The sequence below is a fragment of the Manis javanica genome, chromosome 3, assembly GCF_040802235.1.
Source record: "Manis javanica isolate MJ-LG chromosome 3, MJ_LKY, whole genome shotgun sequence".
NCBI lineage: Eukaryota > Metazoa > Chordata > Mammalia > Pholidota > Manidae > Manis > Manis javanica.
The window spans coordinates 206,926,357-206,943,397 of record NC_133158.1 but is presented as its reverse complement, the minus strand read 5'-3'; the positions used below and the strand labels follow the sequence as shown (position 1 = coordinate 206,943,397).

General features: G+C 46.9%; 1 protein-coding gene across 2 annotated transcripts in view; it reads right to left on the bottom strand.

Annotated features, from left to right (window-relative positions):
- RHOBTB2 (Rho related BTB domain containing 2) overlaps positions 1–17,041 on the bottom strand; it is a 34,831-nt gene that overhangs the window by 4,655 nt on the left and 13,135 nt on the right. Inside the window, exons 3-9 of one of the 2 annotated variants that reach the window (XR_005063026.2) lie at positions 16,047–16,248; positions 15,259–15,362; positions 14,543–14,728; positions 12,855–13,870; positions 12,439–12,557; positions 10,200–10,350; positions 225–339 (exon numbers count right to left, since the gene is read on the bottom strand). Coding sequence is in view for 1 of the 2 variants with exons in the window: in XM_037024739.2 (XP_036880634.1) it covers positions 225–313; positions 10,200–10,350; positions 12,439–12,557; positions 12,855–13,870; positions 14,543–14,728; positions 15,259–15,362; positions 16,047–16,248 (1,867 nt within the window). In the remaining variant the exon portion in view is untranslated. The remainder of the gene's footprint in view (positions 1–224; positions 340–10,199; positions 10,351–12,438; positions 12,558–12,854; positions 13,871–14,542; positions 14,729–15,258; positions 15,363–16,046; positions 16,249–17,041) is intronic. The other variant, XM_037024739.2, reaches the window with a different exon arrangement.

Genomic DNA, 17,041 nt, shown 5'->3' with positions numbered 1-17,041 from the left:
GCCCTGTGGTTGCCTGATGCCACAGTCCCTTTCTCCCATGACCAGCTTCTCCTCTTGGCATGTCTGGCATGGAGGAGGAGCTGGGCCCTGCCAATTATGGAAGTAAGTCTGCCAAGGGGTTTCCTTCCCACCCATCACCTCTCAGCCTCCCCCATTTGCCACCAATGGACAAACAAAACCCAGACTTGAGAGTACTGGAGGGATTTCTTCCCCTGGCATCATACCTGAGCCAGTTCCAGGAACACAAGGACATCCCCATCAATGTCCACCATCATCTGCGTTGCTTCCATCAGCCCGGTCACCGTGTACTGCTCTGTGACACACACAGCCAGGAATCAGCTGAAGAATCAGCACAGACCACAGAAGTGGGCATGCATTCACGTACACCCCACCATAAGGGCCCATCACCCAGCAAGGAGAGATCAGGGCCAGGGGCAAGTTCCAACAGGCCAGGAAAGGCCACAGGTGATTGAAGTCAGCTCCCACCAGTGAGGTAACTGGGATTAGCGCAAAACTTTCCCAGAAGAGACAGGGTGAGAAGTAAAGACGGATGTTAGAATCACCTACAATTTTTCAAACTATGTATGTTGCACCAAGTAGAAAGAAAGCTTCCTGTGGAATCAGCCATTGATACTGGGAGAAAGGGTGTAAAGTCTCAGGATTGCTGAGACCTACAAATTAGAACTGCAGATTAAACCTAGTTGTTTGTATTAATTTAAGTTTTGTAACAAACTGTGTACTAACCTTGCATATTTTGTTAAAACATTTCTATTGAAGAAATAAAACACTCCTGAATTTTAACTGTATCAGTATAAACTTAAGAGGTACTGTATCTTTAAAAATGCACAGGCATGCCTGGGAGATACGAAGGGTTTGGTTCCAGACCGCTGCAATGAAGAAAATATCACAATAGAGAGAATTACATGAATTTTTTGGCTTCCCAGTCTATTAAGTATGCAGTGGCATTATATCTACAAAAAGTGTACATGCCTTAATTAAAAAATAGTGCTAAAAAATGCTAATCATCATCTGAATGTTCAGCGAGTCATAATCCCTGATCACAAATCACCATAAGACTGTAATAATGAAAAAGTCTGAAATATGATGAGAATTATCAAACTGTGATACAGACACCGAGTAAGGAAATGTTGTTGTAAAAATGGTACAAATAGATTTGCTCAACACAGTGTTGCCAAAAATCAATTTTTGTAAAAAATGCATATCTGCAAAGTGCAATAAAGCAAAATGCAATAAAATAACATTTACCCTCAAATATACCTCCTATCTCAGTCCATGGAAAAGACCTAGAAACAATACCCACCCCAGCAGCTACAACCTGCTCAGACTGTAGCCTTGAAATGCCATTTCCAACTCTAAGAAATCAGAACTCCTTAGAAAAATGACTGATTCCAGGTACATGGCAGGAAATGTACAGGAAATGCCCACCTAGAATGATGAATCTTGTTTTTCCAGGTAACCAGAAACTCAGAGACTCTGGAGTCAGCTTGAAGAGACTCCGTCTCCTACTAGCCAAAGGTGCAGTACAATATTTGAGCTTCAATAAAGATAAGTGGAATTATTTGAAACCAATTGAGTATGTTCAAATCTAAGAGTTCATAATGCTTAAAAATAAAAAACTAGCCACACAAAAAAGATATTGGCATGAGCAGTGAGGCAGAAACCTCCTCCCTAAATCACATACAACAAGAAAATACAGCAAATACAATTAATCCTGAATGAGCAACCAGAAAAAAGACTGCTACAGATGGCCTACATCTGGGGAAAACCTCACAGAAAAGAGTAAAGTAGCAAAGCTGTGATCCGGCGTGACCCAAGCCCTCCCCTTATCCTAGCTCACAGGTAAGAGGAAGAGAAATGGAGCGAGAACAGAGTAGAAGCCCAGGACTGCTAAACACCAACCCCTGGAGATCTGCTCCAGGAGCATGAACTCACATTACATGGTGCTCTGGAGATTAGAGGGGTTGGAAAGCAAAGACAGGTGGAATACTAGGAGAGACTGAGATTCCAGCCACTTGTGGAGAAAAGGTACCCACAACCAGCCACTCTGGGAGGAAAGAAAGACAGGCATGTTGAAAGACTTCCCAACAGTGAGAGGGCTGCTAAAGGGGCAAGGATTACAGAGCTTGCTGCTCAGCAGAAAGGACAGATGGACAAAATCATCCCACACATTCAGCCCAGCAGGTTGGGAACTTTCAGGAGTTTCAGGAGCTCTGTCTCCCAGGCTGGCAATGCAGCACTGAGGACCCTCACTGTGATATGCAGCCTGCCACTCCTTCCTCCCTGCTGGCACCTGCTCACAAACCTCATGCCCCCGCCATCACACCAGGCCAGCTGGAGGGTGACCTCTCCTAATGCAGCTAGAGGAGCATAATGCAGAGTCTCCTCCCTGCATAGTCAGCCCACTGGCCTGGCAGTGGAGGCAGGCACTGCAGCTGGAAAGCAGAAATGAGCTCTTTCCTCTGGGCAGGCAATGGCACCACACACTTGGGAGCCCCATCATCACTCCAGGTGCTGGGCACCTCCAGAGAGTAGAGCTTCTGGGCACTAGAGGGTGCTGCCTGCACAAAGTTATTATTTCATAGTAATCATTAGAAATAATGTAATGGCAAAAGAACCTTGTACAAACCAAAATCCCTCAAACACCAGAAAGAGGGCTAAGTGACACACAATCTTCTTCATAAACTTTTCAAAATAAAAATCATAAACATGCTCACAGAGATACAGAAAAAAAATTCAAGATCTCAGGGAGGACTTCAATAAAAAGGTAGGAACTTTGAAAAATATAGAGTATCTGAAATGAAACATACAATGGAGGGATTTAAAAGCAGATGAGATGAAGCACAGGAGATGGTAAATGAAATAGAAATTAGAGAACAGGAATACAAAGACACTGAGGCACAGAGAGAAAAAAGGATCTCTAGGAATGAAATAATAATAGGAGAATTGTGCAGCCAATCCAAACAGAACAATATTCCCATTACAAGAAGAAAAGAGAGAAAAAGGGATAGAAAGTGTCATTGAGGAAATAATTGCTGAAAAGTTCCCCAGTCTGGGGAAGGAAATAGTCTCTCAAGCCATGGAAGTGCACAGATCTTCCAACATAAGGGACCCTAGGAAGACAACACTGAGACATATAATAATTAAAATGGCAAAGATCAAGGACAAGGACAGAGTATTAAAAGCAGCCAGAGAGAGAAAAAGATCACATACAAAGGAAGACCCATCAGGTTATTATCAGACTTCTCAGCAGAAACCTTACAGGCCAGAAGGGAGTGGCATGATATCTTTAATACAATGAAACAGAAGGGCCTCCAACCAAGAATACTCCACCCAGCAAGATTATCACTTCAATTTGAAGCAGGTATTAAACAATTTCCAGATAAGCAAAAGTTGAGGGTATTTACCTCCTACAAACTGTCTCTACAGTGTATTTTAAAGGGTCTGTTACAGATGGAAGTGCTCTTAAGACTAAACAGCTGTCACCAGAGAAAATAAAACCACAGTAAAAGAAGTAGACCAATTAATTACTAACCAAATGCAAAATTAAATCAGCTACCCCCAAAGTCAGTCAAGGGATACACAAAGAGTATAGAATATGACACCCAATATGTAAAGAATGGAGGAGGAAGAAAGAGATAGGAAGAAAAAAAACCTTTAGATTGGGTTTGAAATAACATAATAAGCGAGTTAAGTTAGTCTGTTAAGATAGTAAAGAAGCTTCCCTTGAACCTTTGGTAACCATGAATCTAAATCCTGCAATGGCATTAAGTACATATCTGTCAATAATAACCCTAAATGTAAATGGACCGAATGCACCAATCAAAGACACAGAGTTACAGAATGGATAAAAAAACAAGACCCATCAATATTCTGCCTACAAGAGACTCACTTCAAACCCAAAGACATATACAGACTAAAAGTGAAGGGATGGGAAAAGATATTTCATGCAAATAATAGGGAGAAAAAAGCAGGAGTTGCAATACTTGTCTCAGACAAAATAGATTTCAAAACAAAGAAAGTAACAAAAGATAAAGGACGTTACATAATGATAAAGGGGTCAGTCCAACAAGAGGATACAACCATTATAAATATCTATGCACCTAATGTAGGAGCACCTAAATATGTGAAACAAATACTAACAGAATTAAAGGGGGAAGAGAATTCAATGCATTCATTTTAGGAGACCAACACACTACACTCCAAAGGACAGATCAACCAGACAGAAAATAAGTAAGGAGACAGAGGCACTAAACAACACATTAGAACAGATGGACCTGACAGATATCTACAGAACACTCCACTCAAAAGTAGTAGGATATACATTCTTCTCAAGTACACATGGAACATTTTCCAGAATATATCACATGCTAGGCCACAAGAAGAGCCTCAGTAAATTCAGAAGGATTGAATTTATACCAGCCAGCTTCTCAGACCACAAAGGTATGAAACTAGAAATAAATTATGCAAAGAAAACAAAAGTCCACAAACACATGGAAGCTTAACAACATGATCCTAAATAATCAATGGATCAATGACTAAATAAAAACAGAGATCAAGCAATATATGGAGATAAATGAAAACAACAATTCAACACCCGAAAATCTGTGGGACACAGGAAAGGCCATTCCAAGAGGAAAGTATATAGCAATATAGGCTTACCTCAAGAAAGAAGAACAATCCCAAATGAACAGTCTAAATGCACAATTAATGAAACTAGAAAAAGAAGAACAAATGAGGCCCAAAGTCAGTAGAAGGAGGGACATGATAAAAATCAGAGCATAAATAAATAAAATTGAGAAGAATAAACAATAGAAAGAATCAATGAAGCCAGGAGCTGGTTCTTTGAGAAAATAAACAAAATAGATAATCCCCTAGCCAGACTTATTAAGAAAAAAACAGTCTATATACATAAACAGAATAAGAAATGAGGATGGAAAAATCACTAGACACCACAGAAATACAAATAATTATTAGAGAATACTATGAAAAATGATATGCTAACAAATTGGATAACCTAGAAAAATACAACCTTCCAAGACTGACCCAGGAAGAAATAGAAAATCTGAATAGACCAATTACCAGCAATGAAATTGAATTAGTAATCAAAAAACTACCTAAGAACAAAATCCCTGGACCACATGGCTTCACCACTGAGTTTTATCAAACATTTAGAGAAGACCTAATACCCATTCTCCTAAAATTGTCCAAAAAGTAGACGAGGAGGGAATACTTCCAAACTCATTCATGAGGCCAGCATCACTCTAATACCAAAACCAGGCAAAGATACCACAAAAAAAGAAAACTACAGACCAATATCCCTGATGAACATAGATGCAAAAATACTCAACAAAATATTAGCAAACCAAATTAAAAAATACATCAAAAAGATCATTCATCATGACCAAGTGGGAATTATTCCAGGGATGGAAGGATGGTACAATATTTGAAAAGCTATCAACATTATACACCACATAAACAAAAAGGACAAAAATCACATGATCATCTCAATAAATGCTGAAAAAGCATTTGACAAAAATCAACATCCATTCATGATAAAACTCTCAACAAAATGGGTATAGAGAGCAAGTACCTCAACATAATAAAGGCCATATATGACAAACCCACAGCCAACATTATACTTAACAGTGAAAAGCTGAAAGCTTTTCCTCTAAGATTGGGAACAAGACAAAGATGCCCACTCTCCCCACTTTTATTCAACACAGTACTGGAGCTTCTAGTCACAGCAATCAGACAACACAAAGAAATAAAAGGCATCCAAATTGGTAAGGAAGAAGTTAAACTGCCATTGTTTGCAGATGACATGATATTGTACATAAAAAACCCTAAAGAATCCACCCCAAAACTACTAGAACTAATATCTGAATTCAGCAAAGTTGCAAGATAGAAAATTAATACACAGAAATCTGTGGCATTCCTATATGCTAACAATGAACTAGAAGAAAGAGAAATCAGGAAAATAATTCCATTCACAATTGCATCAAAAAGAATAAAATGCCTAGGAATAAACCTAACCAAGGAGCTGAAAGACCTATACCCTGAAAACTACAAGACACTCTTGAGAGAAAATAAAGAAGACACAATAAATGGAAATACATCCCATGCTGATGGATAGGAAGAATTAATACTGTCAAAATGGCCATCCTGTCTAAAGCAATCTATAAATTCAGTGCAATCCCTATCACAATACCAACAGCATTCTTCAACAAACTAGAACATACAGTTCTAAAAATTCATATGGAACCACAAAAGACCCCGAATAGCCAAAGTAATTCTGAGAAGGAATAATAAAGTTGGGGGAATTATGCTTCCCAATTTCAAGCTCTAGTACAAAGCCACAATAATCAAAACAATTTGGTACTGGCACAAAAACAGATCCATAGATTAATGGAACAGAATAGAGAGCCCAGATATAAACCCATACATACATGGCCAATTGATATATGATAAAGGAGCTATGGATATGCAATGGGGAAATGACAGCCTCCTCAACAACTGGTGTTGACAAACTGGACAGCTACATGTAAGAGAATGAAACTGGATTCGTGTCTTCGTGTCTAACTCCATACACAAAAGTAAAACTCAAAATGGATCAAAGCCTGGAATATAAGTTATGAAATCATTAAACTTAGAAGAAAACACAGGCAAAAATCTCTTGAATATAATCATGAGCAAATTTTTCCTGAACACATCTCCTTGGGAAAGGCAAACAAAAGCAAAAACAAACAAATGGAACTACATCAAATTGAAAAGCTTCTGTACAGCAAAGGACACCATCAGCAGAACAAAAAGACATCCTACTATATGGGAGAATATATCAGTAAATGACATATCTGATAAGGGATTAACATACAAAATATGTAAAGAACTCACACACCTCAACACCCAAAAAGCAAATAACCCAGTTAAAAAATAGACAGAGGGTGGGAACAGACACTTCTCCAAAGAAATTCAGATGGCCAACAGGCACATGAAAAGATGCTCCACATTGCTAATTATCACAGTGAGATATCACCTCACACCAGTAAGGATGGCCAGTATTGAAAAGACTAAGAACAGCAAATGCTGGCAAGGATGTCGAGAAAGAGTAACCCTCCTACACTGCTGTTGGGAATGTAAGCTAGTTTAACCATTGTGGAAAGCAATATGGAGGTTCCTCAAAAACTAAAAATAGAAATACCATTTGTCCCAGGAATTCCACTCCAAGGAATTTACCCAAACAATATAATTTCTCAGATTCAAAAAGACATATGCACCTGTATGTTTATTGCAGCACTATTTACAACAGCCAAGATAAGGAAGCAACCTAAGTGTCCATCAGTAGCGGAATGGATAAAGAAGATGTGGTACATATACACAATGGAATATTATTCAGCCATAAGAAGAAAACAAATCCTACCATTTGCAACAACATGGATAGAGCTGGAGGGTATTATGCTCAGTGAAATAAGCCAGGCAGAGAAAGACAAGTACCAAATGATTTCCCTCATTTGTGAAGTATAACAATGAAGCAAAACTGAAGGAACAAAACAGCAGCAGACTCACAGATTCCAAGAAGGGACTAGTGGTTACCAAAGAGAAAGGGGGTGGGAGAGTAGGGAGGGAGGGAGAAGGGGATTAAAGGGCATTATGATTAGCACACATAATGTAGAGGGGTCATGGGGAAGGCTGTATAGCACAGAGATGACAAGTAGTGACCCTGTAGCATCTCACTATGCTGATGGACAGTGACTGCAATGGAGTGGGTGGGGGGGAGTTGATAATATGGGTGAATGTAGTACCACAGTGTTGTTCATGTGAAATCTTCATAAGATTGTATATCAATGATACCTTAATTATATATAACAAAAAACTAATTGGTTATCCTCAAAAAATGATCAGAAACAAAGTTATCTTGAACCCTGGTAAATGAAAGAATCAAGTAGTCACCTGCCTGTTGCATATGAACTGTACCACTGGGTAAACCAGTGGTAGGTAAGGGGAAGATTCTCCTTTTTAGAAGTATTCTAACAGCTTAAAGAAGGGGAGATTGAACTGGAATATTAGCATTTCACAACACCTAATACATTAATGGATCCAGGCAACTACATTCAATGACTGCTAACCTCATGAAAAGAAAGAACAGCAGACAATCCATGCTGCTTGATGAAACAGAAAAAACCTATGAAGTAGTCTTACCAAAGGAAAACTGAATGTGAATCAGATCTAGCCTCAGAGCTAAGGGTTTACAGGAAATACGGTACTCTGTAGAAATGTGGTTGTTGAAAATCTAGATATTCTAGATCATCAGAGGAATTTTTTTCCCCAACAAACTGCAAGGGAAAAAAATTTTTTTAATGGACAAGGTATGTATAGATTAAAAGAAACTTAGAAGATATATAAAAAATAAAGCCATGCTCTCATGTTTAAGGATGTACACTTGGATGATAAAACTAGGAAGATGATTAGAGAAGGGAGGCCATAGGAAGTTCCCTGGAAAGAGTAATAGTAGCCACTCCCGGGGAGGAGAGAAGAACTTGTGTTTGGGAAGGACAGCAGGAGGACTTCTGGGTGGCTGGCAAGGTTCTAGCTCGTGATATGTGTTATGTTGCTATATAATAACTCACTAAGCTGAACATATGTTGCATATATTTGTACTTTGTTGAACAATAAAAGCTTTAAGCTGAAATCAGTGACTTCATAGAAAGCGTATCTCATAAAACATAAAGCAACCCCAGTTATACCATATTTAGCATGTTCTGCTGGTCCTTAAGGTACATATACAACCCATTTTTGTATATGTTGTCTAGTATGTATGGACCATTTCATGGGAAAAGTCATTCAGTGCTATTTTCTATAAGCCTTTCCATGTAGCACTGCAGTTTAACATTTTTAGTGGCTACCTTGTGAAAATGACCCATGTGTGCTTATTAACCAGTGGTGCCTACTAGACTTGTTTCTGATTGCCTGCCGTAATGAGACAAACTATATAGAAACATCTTATACAATTTTTTCTTTTGAGTCATTTCTTTGGAGATAGTCTTTCCAAAATTGAATCACTCAGTCTAAGAGTCTGGACAGTTTTATGTGCTCTGGGGACACCACACCCCTTTCCATAGACATACGTGGATGACATGCCACGGCCGTGATTTTTTGAAGCCTTTCTCTTGCTCTCTGCCCTCAAGCCCTCTGTATCCTCAGACTCCCTCTGACTCAGGTCTGAACATATCTGGTTCTGATCAATGATTCTGCCTTCTTCCTGTGACCAAGGCCCACATCAAAACTCACTTCTCACCATGTGATTGCTGTTTCCTCATGTCTGAGTCCCGATCTTGATTGTGCACCCTGGGCCCCAGCAGCTCTGACACTGGGGCCATCCCTGAACCTTAACTCAGTGTCTCACACCCTGTTCTCTGCCCCCATGACCTGCCCAGGAATATTAACTTTGGTGTCAATACCAGTACAGGTAGCAAGGCCCACACCAATACAGCACAAATGCCAATCCCAGCATCGACAGGAGGCGGCCAACAGTCTGCCTGCATCACTGGTCCCAGACCCCTTCCAGCTGGAGGCCACCCTTTCTCTCCCCCAGCCCTAGGCCCTGACCGCCCATTGCTGGGTCTCCCTACTGCCACAGTCCCTGCTCCACCCCAAGGGCCTCTGGGGTTGGGCCATCCTAAAAGCTGAGCTCCAGCTCTCATCACCTTTACAAGGAATTAGGAGGGGCAGGTCAATGTTTGTTGTCTGTTTCTGGAAGAAGGAAGAGAAAGTAAAGGTGGAAGAGAAGGCAGAGGAAGGGAAAGAGGAGGAGAAGAAAAAGGAAAGGAAGGAGGCAGAGCTGGACCAAGGGTAGAAATGTGCAGGTGTGTTCTACTCTTCCTGAGCGCAGCCATGCTGGTAAGAGCGTCAGCACACTGTCACCTGGAGACCACTTGTGGGGCTGCAGTAACCTCTGGCGAGGGCCCACACAAAGACCCCATCTAGCCTCACTCACACACGCTTCTCTACCTCTCCATCGCTCCCCAAGCCCCGACACGCAGTGATAACTTCCCTTTACGTAAACCTGTTCCCTTGGTGCTGGTGGCCTGCCCCCTGAGAGGAGACAGGTAAGAGGAAAGATCTTGACTCCTGGGCTCCCCTGACTCCTCCCCCAGGGAGGCCCAAGGGCTCGGGCTGGTTACCTGTGAGGGCGACCAGGTGTGGCAGGCAGAGGCGGTTGGCCAGGATGATGAGCTTCATGTCGTCCAGGTCGGGACTGGAGGTGAACGTGCCTGTGTAGAGGTATTCCAGCACTGCTCGCATGCAGCTCTTGCTTGTGTAAGGAAACACCACCTGCGGGTGGGCAGGAAGAGGGCAGGCCCCCGTGCAGTGAGGCTTCTGGGAAGAGTTCTCAATCCTGAGAAACTCAGAGGGCCCTGGCCCACGCAGCTGGCTCCCCCACACAGGCTGCCACCCTGTGCTGCCCCCATCCCTGCTCAGACGATCCCCACTCTCCCAGGCCTGTATGGCAGAGCAACTACCAGCTCTAAGAGCTTTTAAAAAGGACCCAGATTCTCACTGGCATCCTTCTGAAGCCAGTCTGGCTTAGAGGATGGCTGCAGGAATCCTTGCGGCCCCCGAAAGCCATCCTGGCCCTCGCAGCCCTGAAGAGAGCAGTGCAGTAGGTGTAACCGAGCCAAGCGGGCACCAGCTGGCTTCCCCCCGGCTGCTGCTTTGGGCCTCTGGGATCTCTCCAGAGCGGCACTGTAACAAAAACTGCCTTCTCATCAGAGGCTGCACTGGGAATCCGCTAGAGCTTGAAAGCTGCTTCTATAGCAGCTCAGCAGTGCCTGGGGCTGGCAGGCCCCAGGGCTTTGGAGAGCTACTGTCACCCTTTGCATACCTCCATTCCACCCATGCCTCAAGGATCAGAGAGACTCACTTCTCAACCCCTGCCCTTGGCCTTCCCTAAGGCCTTGCTTCCCAGAAATCTTGGGAAATTCCTGGTCTTTGTCACATTGCTCTCAGTCATTTTTCATTTGACTATTTGGTGGGCACCTACTGGGGAACCAGCACTGAGGGGGCTACTCAGCAGAAGTGGAAGACCCGGTCCCCGCAGCAAAAGAAACCACAGACCACTTGGGCACACTGGACACTGAGAACCCTGAGCAGCTGCACAGAGTAGCACATTGTCAGCTGCAAGGCTCGGGGGTGGACAGTGGATGCTGCAGGGGTCCAGAGAAGATGCACAGCACCAAGGCCCGGGCTATCTGCTTGGTGGCAAGAATGGAAAGGAGAGAACAGGTTTCAGAGAATATTTCTAAGGATGCATGATAGGCCCAGCCAACTCTGTTGAGATGTGGCAGGTTATCAGTGAGAGAACAGGTGAGTTGCAGTGGCATGGATGAAAGGGGAAGGCGATTATACACAGCATTTCTTTCTATTTTATGTATCTGATGCTTTGATGGTGGAAGGGCTTGCTGCCCTTGAGGAACTGCCCTGCCCAGGACTAGGCAGTTCCTAGACAGCAAAGGAGTCCCAGAGAGCAGGCCTTCCCTATGCAAACCAACCAATCGAGAGCCCACACCCAGCCTCCTCCCCTGTCTGCTCTCCCACTCCTGGCCACCATCCCCTGCACTAATCACCCCAGGGCCAGGTACCAGATGACTCTGAATAACCCTGGGCCCCAGAGCCAGGGAAATCATTCAGGCCAGCCAATCCTAAACCTGCTCACCCTGCCTCGCCTGTTCCTTCCCAGAGAAACCACAATACGGACTGTCACCCCCAGTTCCCCTTGCTCCCGCTATCTCCTGATCCACCCTGGTGCTTCCCAGGGTGGGGCCCCAGGACATGCACTCCCCCTCCTATTGAGATCTGTCAGTATAAATAACCATATGTCTTTTCCATGGCAATTTTCTCCTGATCTGGTAGATTCATTAGACCTCAATAATAATAAAATCTGCATTTTAAAACAGTGATGGATTCCATTAGGAACACACCGAATTTTTCTAGTTGTTTCACAGGTGTCTGGGAGAAAACAAGGCACAATGCATAGAGCCAAGGAATCAGAAGGTGGAGTCCTAATCTCTCCTTTCTATTATACAACTTTGCACCCATCACTCACTTCTCAGGGCCTCACTTTCCTTACATTTAAATTAGGAACTGTAAGCTACATGTAAGAGTCATGAGTGGGGTGATACATCAGATAATGTATTGAAAATGTTTTCTAAATTCTAACGTTAGGATGTTATTATAATTCCCTGTCCTGGTACACTGTAAAATCCTTGGCTATGGAAACCATCTCATAAACTTCTCTTGGGCCCATCCCTCAGTGGTGAGCACACAGTCGATGCTGAAGAAAGTGCCATTGAATGACAGATGCCTCAGGTGCAGAATATGTTAAGTCTCTCTCCTCCCCACCCATATGCATCCTAGCCTTACCTCCCTGGTGGAACTCTCCACAAAGGGCCCTCCGAACATGGCAGCCATCCAGTCACAGCTGGAAATCAACAGGGGCTTGTGGGCGCTGATAGTGCCATCATCCAAGATGAAGGTCACATCTGTCAGGGGGGAGAAGAGGCATCATGTGAGGTCATGGTGAATGAAGACTGTGGGACAACCACCCCGAGGCTTGATACTACACCCGAACGATGGTGTCTTTCTGAAGCAACAGCCATGGAATGCTCTGAGGCCAAGCTCTCAGGTTTGGGGTGCTAGGCCTCAGGAACAGAGCCACCACAGCTAAGACATCAGCCACCGAGAAGACTCAGAGGGCTAATGGGACCAACCCGGGCTCCCTGGAAGGCTGCTTGGAGGACCGTGCCCTGCCTTCCTGCAGCTGGTTCCTAAGACCGTACCTGAGAAGGTGCCTTTTGCCAAGCACTCCTTAACTCGGTTGGTCCGGCGGACATGGAAGGCCTTGGTGATCTCCTGGTTCATGAAGGCCTCGTTGTTGAGAATGTTAGCCACCATCATGCGCAGATCGAAGACCTCCAGAAGTTCCGCAATGTGGGCAATGTGCATGAGGTCCCTCTCGTTCTCATCCAGCTCTCCGGTATACAGGTACTTGAGAACAGCCCGGAAGGGCCCTGGCTGGATGGAGTTGTCCATTTTTACCACCACCATGAGCCGGGATTTGTAGGTCAGAGGATCTTCCGCCATCTCTTCCTGGATGCTCACAAAAGCTCGGCTCCAGGAGGAGAGCACTCGGCCCCGGCCCGGCAGGTACCCTGTCCCATTGCCCCGTAAGATCCCGTCGCTGGTGGAGGCCCGGAGCCCCACAGGCCCCGAGCCCCCGCCCTCCTCCGCATTCTCACACACGTCAAAGCTGGCCGCCCGAAGCAGGAAATCCCGGCCGTGGTGGTGGTGGTGGTGGTGGTGATGTTGGTCAGGGTGACCCCGCTGGTCCTCTGGGCGGGAGCCTGGCCCCGAGGGGCCCCCCAACTCCCCCTCACTCAGGTCCATGAGGAACAGGTCGTAGAACTTGGAGGAGGAGGTGGAGAGGTAGATCTTGTGGGCAAAGATGCGCACCCGCTCCTGCAGCACCAGGATGACATCCGCGCACAGCGGGTCCTCCAGGAGGTGGGCGGGGCACTCCTCGCTGCTGGAGGGGGGCTCGGGCACCACAATGATAGGGGGTGGAGGCTTGGGAGGCAGGAAAGGCGCCTGCAGCAGAGGCCGCTGCACGTTGCGGAGGTGAGACTTCCAGAACTGCAGGTGCCGGCGGGAGATGAGCGCGGCCCGGATGGCGTTGTCAAAGACGTCCTTGATGCCAAACTGGGCTACCACGCTGGTCTCGTAGTAGGGGATGCCCAGCTCCTTGGCCACCTCTCGGCCCTTCTCTGGGGGCAGGATCTCGTTGGGCTTGATGGGCCTGGCAAGTTCAAGAAGGGAAATCAAACTCATGTTGGGGAGGAGCATGGTGGCGGGACAAGCAGCTCTCCAGGGCCTCGCCTGTTCTTCACCCGGCTCAAGGGTTCATGCTCAGGATCTGGTCCCTGGCCATAGTCTTGCCCTGCTCATTTCCGCAGAATCTCTATCCCCTCTTTGTCCGACCAAATCCTACCGGTCCTTCAAGGCCCACATCCAATCCCCTCTTCTCCCAGGAAGCCAGCCATATCTATGCCAGGCCCTGGGGATCTCCCCAGCTCAAAGCAGGGGTAGCACTAACGACCTCTCTGGGAGTCAGCATGCAATGTTCCACATTGGTTTTTAATGTGTTCACATACTGAGTTCATCTCCCACAAGATTAAGAGCCCCTTGTGCAAAGACTGCCTCCTTTTCTCCTCTCCTGATGGCGCTCAGCCCAGCATTGCCCACATGGTGTGGAACAGATGAATGTATGGATAGATGGATGGATGGAGGGGAGGATGGGTGAATGAGTGAATGAAAGATTGAGAACTCCTGTGACTTCCTACATGAGCTTGCTTCAGATGGAGGGACATGGAGAGCCCAGTGGAAACCCTCAGGCTTGAGAGGGAGCCATGGAGATGTGCTCCCCTCCATCTTCCTCCTTCCCCTGGCCCTAGGCACCAGCACCCCCTACCTAGCCAAGGGTCGCCTGGCCCTATTGACAGCCTCCAGGTCGGCATAGCGCAGGTCCAGCTGGCAGCCCACCAAGATGACAGGTGCTCGGGGGCAGAAGTGCTTGATTTCCGGGTACCACATGGTCTTGACGTGGTGGAGGGAATTGGGGTTGGCGATGGAGAAGCACAGAACTACCACATCAGATCTGGGAGTGAGAGAGTGAAGTTATGAGCAGAGAAACCTAGTGGTAAGTTACCTGCGCCTGGAATGAAGAACACACGTACTGCCCACCCCCCAACACACACTGTAGACCCCACCCATCTTATGTATCTGCTCACATCTTATACAAAACATATAATAATGAGAACTCTCATGTATATACCTCTAATTTAGACATGTTAGAGTTTTCAATGACTCATTTTGACCTCATGGCTCTCTTGTGAGCTCAAAATTACCATTTTTACCATTTCACAGCTGAGAAAAATCTTAGAACAGTTCCTCTAATGGCTCAGATTCACAGAGCTAGTAGGTAGCAGGTCTAGGACTCAAACCAGGCTTCCTGATCTCAAATCCAGTTCCTTCCATCACCCTGGGCTGCCTCCCCTTTGAGAGTCTGCCATGCTGATTTCTCTGCTCCTTCCTCCAGTGTAAATTTCACAGGGTGGCTCCATTCCTTGGGTCAGTGGGCAACCCCACCCACCTGGCTCCCTGCAGGCAGCCAGAGGCCTGCCCTACCTCCCATAAGCAAAGCGACGGTCTTTGTGGTGGTCTCCAAAAGTGTCCCAGAGGCGGAGGGAGACACTGACATCATCTACCACATCTCGGGAGCGTTCCAACACCTGCAGAGGACAGGCAGGGAGGGGTGGGAACCAAGGGCAACAGTTCTAGGGGCCCCTACATGTCAGCCCGGGGTGTAGCCTGCTCCCCGCTCATGGTCCCTGGCAGCATGGTGGAGGAGGGACAGAGCTAGCTCCTCCTCCTGTGTGGGCTGCCCAACGCTTTGATCCAGGTGCCATCTCTGTACACTCACTCACAAGGGAAGCCTCTAGGCTGGACAGAGGCAGCAGACTAAGAAGGCAGATTACTGCAGGTACGGAAGGGGTCTCCACAGGAGCCTGCCCTGCTCCTAACTTTCCCCGCAAATCCTACATCTACGAGCCTCTGAGCTTTTGGTGTTAGCGGCAGCTTCTTTCCTCCTCTCAGCTCTCAAAGTCCCCCAACCCCCACTGGTGCTCCCCATTATGGGGACTGTGACTGCACAAGATGCTGTGCTCCAGGCAAAGCTTGGGTCCCAGGCATCAGCTTGGCCAAGCAAACGCAGAGGGCAGATGGTCAAAGACCCCTCCCTGGGGTGGGCTCCCCTCAGCCCTCTCCAGGGGCGCCTTCCACTTCAGCTGCCTGCACCCCACCCAAGGGGCTTCTGTGAGCTCAGCCCACACCCCACTTGAAGACATGGCACTGGGACTTAGGAAGATGCCCCAATACATGATGTGGACCCCAGCTGAGTGGCCTTGCAGCCTTACCTCCTGGCATACCCGATACTGGTCGATGGCCCAAACAGTGGGCACATGGGTGGCGAGCAGCTGGTACTGGGTGAGGGTGGCATTGCAGGCCCGGGCACAGATGAGCCTGGTCTTGCCCACGGCGTTGTCCCCCACCACAACACACTTGATGGTCTCTACATTTGGCCTTTCATAATCCATGTCAGAATCCATTAATTGGGACCTGAGGGAGAGGACAGAAGCAGTCAGGATGGCTTGGCACGCCCGCTCCCTCAGGGCCGAGGCCACCAGCTCTCCCCAGCCGGGGCTGCGGGTCTTGAAGCATTTGAGAGGACAGAAGGGAGTGGGCAGGTTTCGGGGCGGCAGCTCCGCAGGGGCCTGAGGGTACAGGACCCCATCCAGGCTGAGAGGAGCAGTTCTCCCGGACGAACCGCTGGTCTCCTTCCTGTTGCCACCATCCTCCACCTGGGCTTCTGGATGGGGACAGCCCGTGAGAGGCCAGGAGGAGGCAGCCCAGGGCCTGTCCCCACACTCTCCGAAAGACAAGAGGCCGCCTGGGAAGCTCACTCATCATCTGCTCTCCTCCTCCCGCGAGCAGGGCTGTGGCAGCAGAACAAACAGCTGAGGGAAGCAGAGTCCAGGCCAGGTCCCCACCCCTTCCCAGCATGCCTGGGGGCAGGGCCACTTTCAAATCTAATGGACTTGTCGGAGCTGGGTGGGGGCTCTCCTGGCCTCTCCTTTGCCTCTCCCTCTCAGGCTGTGGATTTCTAAGCCCCAGCCTGCCTGTGGCTACCCTTTAACCCAGCCCCCTTTACGGACGGGCCGCCAGAGATTTTCCTGCTGGTCCCTCGGGTGGGAGGGTGGGTGGATGTATCTGGCAGCGCCTCCCCTCCTCTGGGTCTGTCACATTGCCTGGGTGGCTCATTCAGCTGCAGGCCTAGTTCTGAGATGGCAGTGGGGGTGTATGTGGCCCTGGCCACACACTCTCTATAGTCAGCAGGCCTTCCCAGCCCCTC